General features: G+C 43.0%; 1 protein-coding gene across 1 annotated transcript; it reads right to left on the bottom strand.

Moving 5' to 3' along the window:
• Positions 1–2,813: 2,813 nt before the first annotated feature.
• Positions 2,814–16,963, bottom strand: GPA33 (glycoprotein A33). Its single transcript, XM_061368768.1, has 7 exons — positions 16,930–16,963; positions 12,229–12,380; positions 11,727–11,937; positions 7,085–7,243; positions 4,739–4,852; positions 4,076–4,199; positions 2,814–3,446 (listed from the first exon to the last, which is right to left on the bottom strand). The coding sequence occupies exons 1-7, from the start codon at positions 16,961–16,963 to the stop codon at positions 3,365–3,367; spliced, it is 876 nt and encodes a 291-aa protein (XP_061224752.1). The 3' UTR covers positions 2,814–3,364.
• Between the last annotated feature and the right edge of the window lie 927 nt (positions 16,964–17,890).

Raw genomic sequence — 17,890 nt, 5'->3', positions numbered from 1 at the left:
ATTAAGTGTCTGGGGATGTTGTAATGAGTAAGAATGTCAGTTTAGTAGTGGTAAGGGCTTCTGTGCATTGGAATAGAGTTTTTAAAATTTTAGGCTTCTTAATTGATAGCTCTTGCTGCATTGATACTTCAGAGCATACAGAACTGTGTGTCTGAATTCTTTCCAGAGGTTGGTGTTGCAGTAAAAGTTTCATGTTTCAGTTCTTATGAAGACGAGAATTCATTATTGTTCATATTTAGAGTACACAAACCAAAGAGCATTCATTATTATGTTTAAGATGCTGTTTATCTTCAAGACCGAGATGAAGAATCTGAGCAAAAATGGACAAATACGGAGTTATAGTCCCATGGCATGTTTATACCTTATCACCAGTATCTTAAAATAGTACATAAGCTATGGAAGACCTAGTTACAGGTAGTCTTACCGGTAGGCAGTGGGCTGTTAACTAGGGCAGTAACTGTCTTGCCCTAGTATCCAAAAACCTGTGGTGGTTCTGGTAGTGAAAACTGTAAAATCTATATAATGAGTACATTAACTTAATACTGTTGTTCTGTATGTATTGAGAGGGATTCCTAACAACTGTTGCAGGATGATGGAAAATTCATTTGTTTGGCAGCTCTGCTTCCCTGGTGGTCTTGCAGTTTGAATCTCTGATTCCCTGAAAAATAAATTCTGCCTAGGAAGCACAATGCAGTAATGCTTCTCTCCTTTAATGGAAAAGTAAAGGTGAGGGAAAGATGATGGCTTACAACCTTAGCACACTTCTTAAGTACAAGGAATAGTACTGGTAAGGCATAAATGGGGGGTTAAAATTGGAATAGAATTCTCTCCACTTGCATGGCAAAATTCTCAAGGGGAAGTAAAACCAAGTAAAGGCACAGTGGCTCTTGAGCTGAGTTCGAGTGATGCAGCCTGGGAGCTTTAAACATGTAATTTCCACGTGGTAAAAAGTAACAGCAACTTAGTACTCTGCATATGGGTGTTACAGGTAATTGAACTAAGGAGTTGTTTTTGTAAAGGAGACATTTAACAGATTCTGTGAGACCTGATTTTGTGCCCTCTTATTAGGGTAGCTCACTCAGTCCTGACAGTCATTGGTAAAAGTCATTCTGGGTTTGCATACACATTACAAAATTAATATGTATTTTTGTTCTAGTTACATGAATAGTACTCATTGTTGAATTGTGTGTTACTGTTCTCTACTATAAAAGCTTTGGCTGGGAGAATAGTTGTCTAAGGCTCATGAAAACGCAATGGACTCTGGTAACAATGTTGTTGATGTAGTCTATGACATCAGGATATTAACCTGTAGCAACATATTCTTTTACATTCTCTTTGAAGAGTGTGTAACTGACTCTGAAAAATAAACCATGTTCATCTGGAATAATCAGCAGCTACTGCTTCTGTGTAGTAGAAACTATGAATTTGACTGGTGTGCATTTATGGCTTGTCCACCTTCTTTCAGTGAACTGTAGAAGCTAGGTATGCTAGAAGTTCCTATTAACCTCTGACTGCTAAGAATGTTACAAGAATTCTGCTGTAGCAGAAATGTTCTCCTAAATACATACACATACTGTAGATACAGTAATAGCTGAATTTGATGTCTTTAATTTTGAAATTTGTTTTGGAAGGCTGATCTTACCAGTAAAGACTAAGGCAAAGAAGGCATTCAGTCCCTTTGCTGCCCTTTTGTCCCTTATGACCAGCTCCCCATTCTCATTCAGATGCGTGCACAGAAGTCCTTCTTGCGGCCTTCCTGATGTGTGGGAAGGGAAGTCTCTGCACTCCTGAGGTCTGTGACCTTAATACTTGTGTCAGTTTCAGGATCTGCATTTTAAGTTACCAGAGTTTGTTATGTCTAAAGCAAGAGAAATCTTTACTACTTGCAAGTTAGATGTTAGAGTTTTCTTACACACCTAAAAGCAATGACTTTGGGGGTAAAGGGTATGGGGGAGGCATTGCAGGAATTCTCTTAAACTCCTGAATTTGAAGAAGTAGCAGCCTTACAGTACCTACAGGAACACAGGAGAGAGTTTTACAAGGGCATATAGTGACAGGACAAGGGGCAATGTCTTTAATTGAAAGAGGAGAGATTTAGATTAGACATAAGGAAGACATTCTGTGTGAAGGTGGTCAGGTGCTGGCACAGGGTGCCCAGAGAAGCTGTGGCTGCCCCATTCCTGGCAGTGTTCAAGGCCAGGTTGGACAGGGCTTGAAGTAACCTGCTGTATCAGAAGGTGTCCCTGCCCATGGTAGGGGATTGGAACTGGATGAGCTTTAAGGCCCTTTCTAACCCAGACCATTCTGTGATTCCGAGACAATGCTGTAGAGACCTTTGAAAGAATAAATATTGTCATGTAAGTTATTGAACATGTCCTAAAAAAAAAACCACCAAAAACCCAAATGAAATAAACAAAAACAGCTCAAACAGCTCTAATACTGTTCTAATACCATCTTGCCAGTTTTTTGGACAAAGACAGCCCATTCTGTTCCAAAGATGATAAACTAGTGATGGGAGTTCTCTCAATATTTGCACATACAGTGCTGCTGATTAAATTGTTACAATTTTTAATAAAATGGTACTTTTTCTCAGTCTGTCATTGTCTGTCCCCCCACCCCCTTTTATTGACGATGTGTTTGCCATGTACATCTTCTCACACTGTCATTTTTTCAGAAGTGGCAGCAATGGATTATTAGTGACTTGCCCATGCAACAGTCGGGAGGGAATGATAAATTACAAATTCATCTAAATTATTACCTTATCCATTCCATTAGTGTGTATTGTTGTTCCAAACAGACTTTCATTGGTCATCTGTGAATGGTTTCCTTATTTTTATTTATATGTGCATGTATAATATATACAGATAATGCATTCAGTAAAATGTCCTTCAAAATCAGCTCACTTCAGTCTGCATAAAACAATTTCTGTACTGGACAATGCTGTAAGCTATGGCACATGTGTAACACCACGAACTAGACAGCTTTTCCTTGATGACTTGATGTTGGTGACCTTGAAAGCTTCTGTGGAGCTGGGGATACAGCAGTAACTCTGTTTTCCAAATAGTCCTGACTGGCTTCTTTTTTGAGGGAGTGGGAAGTCTAGAAGACTGGTTATTTTTAGATGACTGGATAAAGCCATGCCTCAAATGCATATTCTGCTATGAGGTTACGTACTCACTATATGTAATCACTTCTTTCCAGAGAGACAAGAATTCTCTTCCAGAACTTGGAAGGCAGAGCCATCAGCTTTCACCTTATTATTCTGAAAAATCTCGCAGTAAAAACGAGGGATTGGTTTCTTCTCTGCAGTGGTGTCTGTGCCTCATTAAAGCCTGAAGATGGCACTGGCTTCTTGCTTCTTTCTTCATTCATCTTCAACATCATCCTCTGCTCTCAGATGCCTTGCAGGTGTCTCCTTGGAGTGTTCACTTTTATCTTCTTGCTCCCTAAAACATTGTTGAGGGATAGAGATGTTGCTGAAGATGTTTTGTGTTAGAAGGGTTTTAGACTGCCCCAAGCTGACCTGCAAGTGTACCAAACTGAACTCCAGAAATTAAGTCTCACTTGTGATGCAAGAGGTGTGTGAACTGCTGTTTTTTTTTAATAGCATGTATGTAGAGAAAGAGTGACTGGTGTATCTTTGCTTATCCCACTTCCAATCAGCTGTTTCCATCATGAGAATAAACAAAAGGTTTCGGTCTTGGAGTGGTAATGATCACCTTGGTTCTGTATGAGGCTAGCAAGGACAGAGACAGCTGTAGGGGCTCAGGGAAATGAGAGTCTGGGCTTTGCTTGTTAAGTAGTTGTGCATGCTTGACTGAATTTGGCTTGATAATTCAGTTCCAAGGATTGAACGTTTTGGTTGTACCCCAGAGGACACAAAGATGTCTGGTAATAGTGGGCGTATCGTAAGAGAAGAGCTGGGAGCTACTAGGGCAGAAACTGAAAGGAGAAAGCAGTGCATGCTTTCCTTGATTTCTTTCTTTCTCCTGTGCTCTCCACTCTGTGTTGAGGGTGGAGGGAGAACCTGAATCCTTCATAGCTCACATGCGTTTTTCTAGAGAAAAGTACTTACGTCATCTCATAGTCCTTTTCCTTCTCTGTCTGACAGCAGCAGCAATAGACTAAAATACTAATAACTGTAATTGCAGCAACAGCTCCACCAATGATGCCAGCGTAGAGAGCTATGTTCATGGATGCTAGACAGGAAGAAAAGTATCAGTGCTGAATTTTCACTGAGAACAATATCAAAGCAATCAGCACAATTGTTGGACTTCAAATCCCACCACCAGAGGTCAGATCTCACTACCAGATACACACCGAGTAGAAGCCATGTTTGTTTGACTATAGCAACTGGAACTCATTCTGTACTAGATAGCTGGTTAAGTCTGCAGGAGCAATTAGTTAAATAGTGATATGGAGGAGCCCCTGGATCTGAACAACTGCTGTACTTCTTGACACAGTCGATATAGTTTAGTTTCAGACTCTTAGGGCTCAGTCCTACCTCACCCTGCACATTTTGTTGTCATCTGTGAACTAACCCTAGAGTTAGTGAGTGCTCTATTAGTAAAAAAACAATGCAGAGAATCTTACTTAAAAGTAAAAAAGTGTGCTTTTTTTTCAGAGAGAGAAAGGAGAATGTCATACTTCTGACTGCATTGCCTCCATTAATCTTTTGACACTTAGCTAGGCTCCATTCTCTGTTACCCCTCTTCCAGTAAGCAAGTCTGTCTCTTACGTGGCAATACGCTGACTGTCATGTTGCAAAACTCCTTTCCCACAATGTTTGTTGAAGTGCAGATGTAAAAGCCAGAGGTATCCACCGAGATGTTCTTCAGAGTTATTTGTTCCCCTGTTGTGAAACACAAATCCAGTCCAAAAAAAGGGAAGAATTAAGGGAAGGAAGTAGGGGACAGCAGCCTTTCAATTCCTAGGGTAGTTGGAGTGATGAGAGGTTATTAAAGCTGATGGATTGCTCTGTCTTGCTCAGGGCCTGCCATGCTCATTGCTAGGTTTTAGTCTGATTTGTGGGAGGACAAACAGAAGTGTGCTGTTTTGAGCTGATTACAGGGAATGTGTGGCATTCAAACACTCCTTTTAGAAAGAAAATTGTAGGTGGAGGGTGAAGAGGTATGTGTGCTTAGTGAAAGCTCTTTTGTATTGGAGTTTGCTGAGAGATATATGATGGCCTAAACCAGCATCTAACTTTGAGAACTGGCCATCTGATGAATTAACTTGTAAAAGAACAAAAAGCTCTTCAGTCCTCCAGCTCTTGGGACTTTAGATCTGAATTATTTAGCAGTGGGTGAAATAGTTTTCTGGTGTGGGAGAGGCCATGAAGGCTGTAAAAGTAAATGAAGGAAAAGAAATGCAATGACATGAGATCACATTGCTGTGATACTGATGCTTTCTGTCCAGCCTAACAGAGCTCAGAAGCACATGCTAAAGCTTAGCTCTGCCTGCTCAGTCAGTCTGTGTTTGTTACATCTCCAGCTGACATTTGTCTGTGTAGTACATGCTTTTACACCATGATCAACTTGATAAAAGCTCTAAAAGCAAAAGACTCTGAATACTTTTTGGTGACTTTCCTGTTTTGTTTTCCCTGTAATCTCACTTCTTTCCAGCCAACCTGTGGGACTGGGATTCTCTATAGTCACTGCTGGTGTCTAGCACCAGATAGTTAAAGAGCATGCAAAGCAAGAAGTAACAGACGGAGTTATTTTGGTCTCTAAATATGGTCTGTGCTTGCTTGTCTTTTTGTTTTGTGGGTGCAGTATGAGGTTTGTAGCTTTCAGAGCAGCAGCCTGTAACTGGACTGTAAATACTCCCATATTAAATCAAAACTAATTGACTGGTGAGTCGAATTGGGTCGGATACTACCAACTTCGGAGTGGCTCCTCAGGGCCTTCTGCACATTCTGGAGCCCTGGGACTTGCTTAGCACAGAAAGCAATCGTTTGTAGTGGCAGTAGGGTGTCCAGCCAGCTTGGGGCAGACGGGGACAGTCGGCACAGTACTTGGACATCGGTGCTCTGGTGAGCAAAATGAGGTGGAAATGGAAGAGACCCCTGTCCCAGGAAAGAACGGGGTGTCGGCAGAACCAGGAAGGCAGCTGCTGCTACAAACTGACAAAGCCTGGTGTGTCCAGGGCTGTGCGTGATGCGTTGGCACCACTTAGTGGCCAGTCAAATGAATGAGGCTTGTGTCACTGGTGGTGGTTGGTATTTTGCGTAATTTATGCAAGAATCGGTTATTATGCTGAACAGACAGTTGAATATGATCATGTTTAGTATACATAGTGATGTTACAATAAGTTATACCAGGAAGGATAGGTTCAGATACTTAGTCTTTCTCGTGCTGAACATACCAGGAAGAAATAAAGTTGTTTAAAGGAATAAATCTGAGTCCTCTATCACTACTACTCTTCAAAGAGAATTAAACCCTTATGTCTGTGTGAATAGTTCTACCAAAGTTCCTGTCACAGAAAATCAGTTTTGGGCTTTTTTTTTTTTTTTCCCCAGATTCCGATTTAAAATGAAAACAAATTAAATATTTGCGCCTTTGTGACAGTCCTAAGCTAGAAACCTCTCTCATGCTCAAAGCAGGAATGGTGTAACTGATTCTCATACCGCTTTTCTCTATGTGAGGAGTAATCTCTGAAAGCTACTGTTGCTTCCAGAGCCAACTTTTGTTTGCCTTCATCTCAGAAACCAACCTGGTCATTTTCAAGCAAGCTGAGATACAAAGACACACCAGTTCAAACCTCAGTGTTATTCCTCATGTTATGCTCTTACACCCAGAAATTGAGAAGGAATTATTTCTGGCTGCTTCCAGAGTGAGCCAGCTTTCTCACCAGATGAGAGCTGAAGTGAAAACCTTACTGACCATCGTTACTTCAGGTGATAGTTCTTTCTCCCTGCTAAGTAACTCGGGTGTCTTACATCAAAGGACAACTTTTCAAAATCCTGGTCAGAGAACTTCCTAAAAAAAAATCCTTAAGTGTGTTTTTGTATTTACATTTCAAAATCTTTACAGTCCTGATCTACAAATAGCTCAGACAGGTGATGTGTTTGAATTTCTCATACCTTCTGTTGTTTGTAGTGCACGGGGCTCATTTTGTACATTGAAGCTTTGCCAGGTATATCTGGGCTTTGGGGAGCCCTCATGAGAATTGCAGGTCAGATTGATTGTCTGTCCATATTCTGCTGTCCCCAAAACCTTGCATTCTGGCTTGGATGGTGCAACTTAAGAAAGAAAAAAAGAATTAATTTTATTAATCAGAAGTATTTTTTGGTTTCAACGCATCTCCTGCACTTGTGTGTTTTATTCTTGCTAAACAGAGGTTGGTATTGCTCCTGCCACCCTATTTTCAAAGGGACTGAAGTGAACATACATCTGTTTCTCTCTTCTTGGCAGTAATCATCCAAGAAGGAATTGTAAGATGCTATTTGGGATATCTGATAGTATTGGGTAACTCATCCTTTGATAACTGGAGTGTGACAAGCCATATGGGAAATGAGAAATGCCCTGTAATGAGATATCATCATGGCTTGACTTCGCGAACGAAGATTTGGGAAGGGCTTTACCCACACTTACTACAGGCGCGCTGATGACTAAGAAGGCCAATGTGGGATAGGCAATTCCAGCTACAAAAAGCACAGCAGAAGGTCTTGGGTGCAACAGGTGGGGCGCGATTCTTCCTGCGTTGTCTTTTCTCCTCAAGACTAGTTCTTCGTGAGCTCTCAAAGGAGTCAGCGGCATTATGTATGGTGTGCCTCCAAGTCTCCCGATTGGAGGCCAAGGTGGACCACTGATGGTAGTCAGTATGGCCAAGGCTAAGGTATTGTTTCAGGGAGTCCTTATATCTCTTCTTTGGGGCACCTCTCTTGCGGCTACCAGTGGCAAGTTCACCATAAAACACGATCTTGGGGAGGCGGTGATCCTTCATTCTAGAGACGTGCCCTGCCCAGCGCAGCTGCAATTTCAGCAATATGGCCTCGATGCTGGTGACCCCTGCCTGTTCAAGGACAGTGACATTAGACACATAGTCAGTCCAATGGATGTTTAGAATTGTACGGAGGCAGCGCTGATGAAAGCGTTCCAGGAGTCGCAGGTGATGACGGTAGATGAGCCATGATTCAGACCCATATAAAAGAGTAGACAATACAATGGCTCTACAGACACTGATCTTTGTACTTTTCTTCAGGTGTTTATTGCACCAGACTCTTTTATGGAGTTTTCCGAAGGCTCTATATGCCTTTGCTATTCTGTTGTCTATCTCTTTGTCGATCGTGGCATCCGAGGAAATGATGCTTCCCAGATAGCTGAACTGCTGAACTGTCATAAGCTCTGACTCGCTGATGGTAATACGGGGATGGTGATAATCTTCTTGTGGTGCAGGTTGGTGGAGGACTACTGTCTTCTTCAAGCTGACTTCCAGCCCAAAAACCTCAGCCGCCTCCGCAAAGCAAGATGTTAACGCTGCAGAGCTGCTTCTTTATGGGCAACAAGGGCGGCATCATCAGCAAAGAGCAGTTCACGGACAAGATGGTTTAGGGTCTTAGTGTAGGCCTTCAGTCGCCTTAGATTGAATAGGCTACCATTGGTACGATATCGAATATAAATGATATCTTGTTCGTCGAGGTCTGCCGTAGCCCTTTGGAGCATCATGTTGAAGAAGATTGTGAATAAGGTCGGTGCGAGGACGCAACCTTGTTTCACACCAGTGGTTCTTGGGAAGGGCTCAGAGAGTGCATCGCCATACCTAACTTGGCCTTGCTGATCCTCATGTAACAGAATAATCATTTTGAGGAACTTGGGGGGACAACCTAATCGTTCCAAGATCAGCCACAGGCCTTTTCTGCTCACAGTGTCAAAAGCTTTGGTGAGGTCAACGAAAGTTACGTATAACCCCTTATTCTGTTCTCTACACTTTTCTTGCAGTTGTCTGAGAACAAATACCATGTCTGTGGTACTTCTATTAGCCCTGAAGCCACACTGACTTTCAGGTAGAAGTTCTTCTGCGATAGCAGGTACTAGTCTGTTCAATAGTATTCTTGCAAGCATTTTACCAGCAATGGAGAGCAGTTATACCACGGTAGCTTGAGCAGTCTGACTTGACACCTTTTTTCTTATACAGAGTGACAATGATTGCATCACGAAAGTCTGACGGTATTTTGCCTTGTTCCCAACAGCACACAACTAGCTCATGAAATTTAGCGTGAAGTGCTTGGCTTCCGTGCTTCCATATTTCAGCTGGGACTCCGTCAACCCCAGCTGCCTTGCCAGTTTTCACCTGCTGTATGGCCTTAAGAGTTTCTCCCATGGTAGGGGCTAAATCCAATTTGTTTTTCACCAGATGTTGCAGAATGTGCTGGATTCCTTCGCCTTGGACTACACGATTAGCACTAAAGAGGGTTTGAAAATGTTCAGACCAACGATTCAGGATGGAGATTTTATCTGTAAGAAGTGTTTGGCTGTCTGCACCAAGTAAGGGGCTTTGAACCTGGAATGTGGGTCCATACACTGCCTTCAGAGCCTCATAGAATCCTCTGTGGTCACCCAAATCTGCACATAGTTGAGTCTTTTCTGCTAGGTTGAGCCACCACTTGTTCTGGATGTCTCTAAGTTTCTGTTGGAGTTTGCTACATGCAAGACGAAAGGCTGCTTTTCTTACATGGCACAGTGGCTGAGCGAGGTGTGCTTGATGAGCAGATCTCTTTTTTGTCAGCAATTCCTGGACCTCCTGGTTGCTATCGTCAAACCAGTCTTTGTTTTTCTTTGAGGAGAACCCAATGGATTCTACGGAGGACTGCAGGATGCTATTTTTGATATGTTGCCAAAGCGCTTCAGGAGAAGAATCTATAAGTTGGTCTTCAAGCCTAGTTTGAAGGTTAGCCTGAAAGCTGTCCCTCACTGCAGCTATTTGAAGATTATCAACATTGAGCCTCCTCCTCGGAATGCCGCTCCTCTTAGGTTTGGGCTTGAAGTGGAAATTAAGTTTGCAACGCACAAGGCGGTGGTCTGTTTGGCATTCTGCACTAGGCATCACTCTGGTCTGGCAGACATCACGAATATTTCTCTGGCGCACTAAAACATAATCAATAAGGTGCCAATGTTTAGATCGAGGATGCATCCAGGTTGTCTTCCAGCTGTCTTTCTGCTGGAAGATAGTGTTGGTGATGGTAAGTTGTTGCTCTGCACAGAACTCTAGTAAGAGGTGACCGTTATCATTGCAGCTGCCAACACCATGCTTGCCTAGTACTCCTTTCCAGGCTTCAAAGTTCTTTCCTACTTGGGCATTGAAGTCACCAAGGATTATGATCTTATCTTCTATAGGAACCTTTTGAGTGAGGTGACGCAGGTCGGAGTAGAATTTTCCTTTTTCTGCAGGGTCAGCTTGCAGAGTTGGGGCATATATGCTGAAAAGAACAACATGTTGCTTATTGTGTAGTGGAAGGCGTAAGGAGATAATACGGTCGGAATGACCTATCGACAAATTTTCAAGTTTAGAGGTGATGGAGTTTTTAATCATGAAGCGGACTCCAGAAAGATGACTTTCCGTTTTCGGTTTGCCTGACCAGTAGAGTGTATAGCCAGCACCATGTTCTTTGAGGCTACCTTCCTCATGAAGACGAACTTCACTGAGAGCAGCAATATCAATGTTAAGTCATGACAATTCATGGGCAATTAGCGCAGAACGGCGCTCAGGACGCCCACTGTTCACTGTATCAAGCATGGTTCTGATGTTCCAACATGCGAGTGTCAATCTGGACACACCTTTAGAGGCAGGTGTATGCCTTTGTCTCTTTGTCTTTAATTGACCGCAATAGAAGATGCCGGCCAACCAGGTGGAGGGGGAGATGAGCTTTGGTTAGGCAACCTTTTCTAGGCCTCTCTCCATACGGAGCAAGCAGTGCTGTCCTTGAAAAAGGCTGCTTGGTCATTTAGGATGCTGCCGAACAAGACTGTCATCTCCTGGGTCAGACTTGCGCGACCAATGTCCTGAACCGCCTGCATGCAGGGTTGGGACTGCGACTTCCAGTGCACCTTATCACCTGCCGTTTCATCCCTCTCCTGTCGCTACAGGGCTTTGCAAGTGTGGGTAAACCCTTCGGGCCTGTGCAGTGGATTTATTTTAGGTGAGGCACAGCGTTCGCAGAACTGGCCCCACCCTTTACACCTGAGGTTTATCTGCCAGGGCCTAGTGAGCTTGGACGGTGACAACAAAGTCCTCAGGTTGTAGGTTTGATTAGAGTATCCTTCTCTTAGATGGATGGCCTTACAGGGCTACACGAGCTCCATCTGCCCTGGTTTGAAGTTGGAGTTGTCCTTCTCCTTAGGATGGTTGCCCAAAGGCTAGTGAGCCCATCCTGCCCATGGACACACTTTGTCTGACCCTTCATTTAAGAGCTGACTGGCATGGGAGACTCTACCGGAAGCATAAGCCACCACCAGCATAACTCCCAACTTCACAAGGGCACGCAAGCTCTTTCCCCACAACAAGGGGGTGTCCGTGAAATGAGACAAGGGTTGCTAGAAAAGTGAACTGTACAACTCTAAAGCCTATTTTCTGCAGTCAGGTATCTAAGGGATTTCGATGCTCCAAGCCTTCCAACCTACTTCCATAGTAGTGGGAAAATACCAAAGAATTGTGGATGAGGACTTCCTGGGAAAGTGAAGGATAGTTCTATCTAATGGATGTAGTGTTGCCTCCATCATGCTTACCAAGGACAAAAAGAGCCAAGGTTGTGATCTGCCGGGGGGGGTCATTCCTCAGCCGCACGCTGCACACATATGTGCCGTTGTCTGCCATGGTCACTGCATTGATGGTGATACTCACATCCCCTGCATTTACATCACCACTGAACTGTATGCGGTTTTTGTAGCCCTTGCCGTACTGGACAAGTCCATCAAAATACCTAGTGACAGCATCATCCTCAGAGAGAAGGAGAGGAAATTAGCAGTCTTAGTTTCTTCTGTGTGAGTCTACTATCTAACTCGATGGATTAGCCCACGGATGGATATATTGCCTCTAGAATCAGAGTTTCTGTTTGCGTAATTCTGAGATTAAGGAGAGTCTTGAAGGAATCTTTTTTTCTTTTCCCAACACACATGCCCACCCTGAGTCCTGCTTCCATCTCCCCTCCCAGCCACCCCTCCTCTGTGCCCTATCATGTTTCTTTATGCAGTTTACCACACTATTGTTTATCACACTATTATAGTTTACCACACTATTGAGTTTTCTCCAGACAACAATGTCTCCTGAGTCAATGGAAGCTTCTGTTTTAAACTGGCAGTGGAGAGTAACATTGTTCCCTCGTGCCACTTGTGTTTCCTTGGCAGGTGCTTCCACAGTGAGAGCATGTGCAGTCACCAGAACTGGGAAGAGAATAAATGCTGCACTCAGCAAAATTAATGGTGTCTGGATTCCACATTTTGTCTCTTTGTTTTTTGTTACATGCCACAATAACACCACATCCCCTCTGTCATCTATGACATTCCCCACTGAGCAAGAGTTGATATTGGCTGGGGCTGATTGACTGCAGGAAGCTGCTCCACAGGGTGGGTAAGAGCTAAACTACTTCCCATTCCTTTCTCCCCTCTTCTCTACCTGGACATACTTTGTCATGGAGTTTATAAAGATGTTTTATTTGATTTGGGTTTTTTTTTTTTTTCCTGAGTCCTCTTTCAGTGTGTCTAATATCCTTCAACATTTCTAAATGTACACAGATAAACAGATAATACAAGTGCATCAAGCAGTCTTAAGGATTCGGGCTAAACTAACAAATTTGTATTGTTGAATTTCAGGGATCAGGAAAACTGTCAAAGAACTTGCCTCAATCTAGGTCCATAGACAAGTGATGTTTTGTGCTAAGAGATCAAACCCTGTTCATGTAATGTCCTGAAAAAAGAAAAAACTAGAAAAGTAATGAGAGCTTGAAAGAAACAGAAGAACAGCTATTAGTTTTAAAAAATGAGTAGGGGAGTAGTCACCTTCCTCCAGAACTGTAGAGCACAGGAACAGCTGAGAGCTGAATAACAGAGAAACCCATCTGTGCCCTGGTGAAGTATGCAGGGCACAGGCAGAGCAGGGGTTTCTTTCATGCTGTATTCTGTTTGACTTGATGCTTAATTCATCATACCTAAACTAGTGGCAGGCCTTAGGTATTCTCAGAATTCAGCTGGAGGTTTACCTCTGCCCTTGCCCTAGATGATGTTCATGCCTGTGGGAACTTATGTTTAAAACCACCTGCTATCTCCCTGCAGTTTTTGTTATGTATGGTTGGTTGGTTGGTTGGTTGGTTGGTTGGTTGGTTGGTTGGTGTGTTTAGGTTTGTTTTCATTTTTCGGCACAAAACTGAATCATTTGAAAAACAAATAAGTCTGAAACTAGGTAAAGGGAGTGCAGGGACAAAGGAAAGAGAGTGCTGCTCAGAGGCACACCTGTGGTAAAGACAGACATGGTCCTCCAGTAAGGCAGAAAGTGGAGAAGGGCACAGTTGTATGCTCTCCCCAAGAGGGGCATGCTTTATGTGGTGGGGAATCATAGAATAGTTAGGGTTGGAAAGGACCTTAAGATCATCAAGTTCCAACCCCCTGCCATGGGCAGGGACACCTCGCTCTAAACCATATCACCCAAGGCCTCGTCCAACCTGCCCTTGAACACTGCCAGGGATGGAGCATTCACAACCTCCCTGGGCAAACCATTCCAGTGCCTCACCACCCTAACAGGAAAGAATTTCCTCCTTATATCCAATCTAAACTTCCCCTGTTTAAGTTTTAACCCATTATGCCTTGTCCTATCACTACAGTCCCTGATGAAGAGTCCCTCCCCAGCATCCCTATAGGGAAGCATGCTTCTGAGAGAACCAGGCTGAGTCAGTGTTCCCCAGAAAGAAACGGACTGGAAAGTTACCGTCTATCAAGCTTTGTATCCTCATTCTGCCACATCTGTCTCCAGATTAGATCCATGAGGAAATGTAATGTGTAAGGGTGAAAGCAGAGGATGTCTGGATTCCACCTTGAGCTGCAAAGTGATTGTGAATACTTTTTTTTTTGACAAGAAAAAACCACAGCCACATGCATTAGGTGAGTAAGCCATTGGCAAGTTGGGCATTCCCAGATCCTTGACTGTAATCAAGAGCAGTAGTGAACAGTAGTGTCCATTAGAAAACAACAGTGTAGGGACCCCAAAGGTTTTGTTGTCACTGCTGGTAGCAATGCAGGTAATTACAAAGGGTAACGTGGGATGGTTGGCATGAGGATCTGCTTTTAGCCAAAGTTCCCATTTTTCTGCATTCCCTGTCCTGTAACTGAGTTATCCTGTGGTCTTGCACATTTCATTAGTTATGCATGTGTTTTAGTCTCTTCCTCTGCGCCATGGTAGTAGTGGTTTCTGTTCTCTCTGGGATTAACTTGTTTACAGCTGCTGACAGCTATGAGAAGGAAACCAGCAGGGCAAAGTATTGCTAATATGGTTTTATTGCAGCCACTTCCAGGTCTTTCACTGCTCTGGAGCATCCAGTGCAGCACCCATGTTTGCGTAGTCCCAGGGCTCTTTCTAACTGTCGATGTTCTCATCATGCCTTTGAATTAGAAAGCTTTCTAACCTGTCGGAACTGGATAGAAACACTTTCCTGCATTTAGTTGAAAAGCATTACTGTCTGTACTAGGAGACGGAGCGAAAACCATTCCCTGACCCTTCCCTCACTCAGAAACTGGTTCCACCAGGCTGGGGTTTACTGACCAGTTACTAACTCAGCCCTGAGGCAGAGAAAAGATGGCCCAACCCTAAGGTTTCCCCTCACAAGTGCTCTTCCTTCTTCCAACTGGGTGAGTCAAATCCTACCATAAACGAAGCCTTTGTGTTTTTTCCAAACATGTCTTCACTGCAGAGTGAGGGAGCAGCTGAACAGCCCATACAAGTGAGATTGCTTATTAAATCTGTTGCTGTCACCCCAGTGCCTGACTTCTGATGATCTGTTTTTCACCCACAACATCTTTCTGGCTCCCACTCCTCCCTCATTAAGGCTCCTTCTGGCTTTGGGGAAGCTGCACGGTTGCAGTCTGGGATACCATTTACTCACACCAATTTCCTCCTTTCTCCTTCTCACTACATTTCACTTCCTCACAAAGCTACCAACAGGCAGCTGGTCTTAGTCAGTATGTCCAAAAATAGGGGTTTATTCTGCAGAGGTTGGTTGTATGGGTGGTTTTGGTTTGTTTTCTGACAGGAAACAGAATCTACTTGAAGTATGGCTGAAGGAAGGGGCCAGCCAATTCTGAAAGAATTTCAGGAGAGGAGAGAGGACGAATAGCATGTGTAGTACTAGAGGGATGGCATCAACTACATTTGAGCCTTAGATTATCAGTTAGTATGTTTATAACATTGTAAGAAATTGAGAAAGGTTTTATCTCCCTCTGCTCAACTTAAACATTTATATTTGTACAAAGGAAGAAGAAAAAGTGACCTGTCTCCTCACACTTTTCTTACTAAGTGTAATTAGTGCAAAGGGCAATTAATAAACTGGAGACAACGAGAATGATATTTTGTTCACTAACAAAAAAGATATCCTGATCAAGCAAAATTATTATTGCTCATTTGTCTTGGTAGATTGAGCAAGTGAGAAAAGTAGGAAACGTGGAGATGTTTTTTACAAGGAAATGCTTTGACTTTTAATTCCTCAATACTTAATCTCAGCATTTAGCTGAAATTCCGTTCTGAAGTGGGAGAGGGGAAACATCTTAAATGTGAAATCTGCAATAAAAAGTAAATATTTTGTTTGATTAACAATGTCTGTGAAGAGCAAGGAATTTACAGCACCAGTTACGCACACAACTGCAGTCGAAGGCTGATCAGCTGGAGAAGTCAGCCTGTGCAGAGACCCTGATGCAGTCAATTCAGGGCAGCTCTGGCTTCTCAGCTGCACTGCTACGTCCTGTGCTGTTTCTCCACTCCAGCACAGTGCAGGAATTGCAGGAATCTACCTTCAAAATTTTTTCATAGGCTAGTATTTTAACACTGAATTACTACCATTTTAGTCCTGCCCAAACAGGCAAGAAGAGCTTCACCCAACATACATGTTTCTGCTCTGAAAAGTTTCCCATCTGTATTTTGGATAGCATGAAAGGGGAGAATAATTAAAAAGGAGAATGACCACCAGTGGTGTTACACAGTTTACATATTGATCATCAAATCATGAGCAAAGTAACATTTGTTGCCTATGGAGCACATCCACTTTTTCTAATTGTGTTAAACTTTGCGAATTTCCTTCTTGTGGCTCTTACTAAAGTGCGGTTTTCAGGATTTTGGTTAAAAACCCCAAGCTATTTCCATACGTGTAGCTCTGAAGACTGGAAGAAGGTATAGGAGCATAGGTATGAGAAGACAAGAGGTTAAGAAGCAGTGGAACAGAGTCAGCAGGCTCTGCAACACAGAATGAGAAAAGGCAAGTATGTGATCAAGGGCAAGCTGGCTGATTTATATGTGTTAGTAGGGATTGTTGTGCATCCCCTTGACATGAGTAGTGTACAGAGATTGCAAGCTGTATCAGAGTACATATAAACAACAGGGTTTAGGCTGTGGAAATATATGGTACATGCAGATTTAATTATAAAATAATAAAACTCAAGGGCTTTTCCACTCCCAGATGAGGAAGTTCCCATATTTAAGAAAAACCATTAAAACTGGTTTTTAAAAAATACTTTCCAGCCTCATGAAGAGTGGCATTCTTCTCCTGTTCCTAACAGTGTCTTGCAGCTTTAGGAAATGCCTGTGATGCTCAGAGACAGTAAACAACCCTGCTTGATTATAAACATGAAGGAAGTTTTACTAAACAGAAAAGCACATGAAGTCCATTAGAGCACTCCATTGTAGTGCTGTTTCCTTCTACCTAGCCCTTGAGGATACAACCAAATTAGTACTCACTTGCACTGAAAACAAACAGCCAAAGCCTTTTCATTGCTGTTCTCTTCTCCTTTGTTTCCCCTCAAGGTGTTCTTCCTTGTAAGCTCTAGGTAGCCAGGTAATTGACTTTAGCTGAATGACTGCTTCACAAGTTCGTTTCCTCAGTCTCTTATAAAGTGTTGCTTCTGTGGTCTGCCACTCCCCTCACAGCCAGAAAGACAAGCCAGATGATCAGTAGGCTTTGACATCGGTTGCTGCTCTCTGTCTAAAGGCAGAGAGCAGACTTGTGAACGCCCTTCCTCGACTGTGAACTTTCTTCCCCAATTAAACTGCCTTTCCCAGTTTATCCTAACATGCAGGTGCATAAAGAGAAGAGGCAAACTGAAGGGTGGGGTGACTGGGAGTGTACAATACAACAGTTGAAGTCATGCCAATGATGATATGTAACTGGTGGAGGATAAGCCTCATTCAACTTAAAAAATTATTAAGGGAGCCTAGGGCCAGAGTTACAAAGGTATAGAACTGTTTCTCAATGCAGGCAGCTTCCCCCATCCAGGCTTTAAGGGACTGAGGTGTCTAATTCCACTTACTGTAATACCAGTAAGAATATATAATTTATGATCATTTGCTGACTAATGGGTTATCTAAACGTAAGTCAGATGCAGCTCAGCCAGGTTCCTTTGTCTACCATTCAGCTTTCCCACTGTGTGGCTTGCACAACAGCCACAGGTACCAAAGTCCTGCCTACCTTTCCACTGAAGAAGATAGATAAACCTGATGCTCATAGCATCCATATACCCACTGTGTACACACTATATACCCACTGAGGTGTGTGCAGTACAAGTCCAGCCGCTGCTTATGTGCTCTGGATGGGTACTTAGAAAGCACAAATAACTACTAATGTAACTGAAGAGTAAAAGGGGGACTGATGGCAGCTCAGGCAAATATCTCATTTAAATTAATTAAATATTTAATTTAGTGC

The sequence above is a fragment of the Neopsephotus bourkii genome, unplaced genomic scaffold, assembly GCF_033783945.1.
Source record: "Neopsephotus bourkii isolate Nb327-2 ecotype Australia unplaced genomic scaffold, CSIRO-AGI_Nbou_v1 NB_1446, whole genome shotgun sequence".
In the NCBI taxonomy this organism is placed as follows: domain Eukaryota; kingdom Metazoa; phylum Chordata; class Aves; order Psittaciformes; family Psittacidae; genus Neopsephotus; species Neopsephotus bourkii.
Note: the sequence above shows the minus strand (reverse complement) of the source record. Positions and strands in the feature narration are given on the sequence as shown.

What these genes read in the sequence shown, in the direction of transcription:
- GPA33 (XM_061368768.1), bottom strand. Translation starts at nt 16,963, where the DNA reads ATGAAAAGGCTTTGGCTGTTTGTTTTCAGTGCAA. An exon ending in GCTGTTTGTTTTCAGTGCAA is followed by an intron (nt 12,381 to 16,929) that starts GTGAGTACTAAT and finishes TTCTCTTCCCAG; the next exon opens with TTCTGGTGACTGCACATGCT. An exon ending in GGAGAAAACTCAATAGTGTG is followed by an intron (nt 11,938 to 12,228) that starts GTAAACTATAAT and finishes CTTCTCTCTGAG; the next exon opens with GATGATGCTGTCACTAGGTA.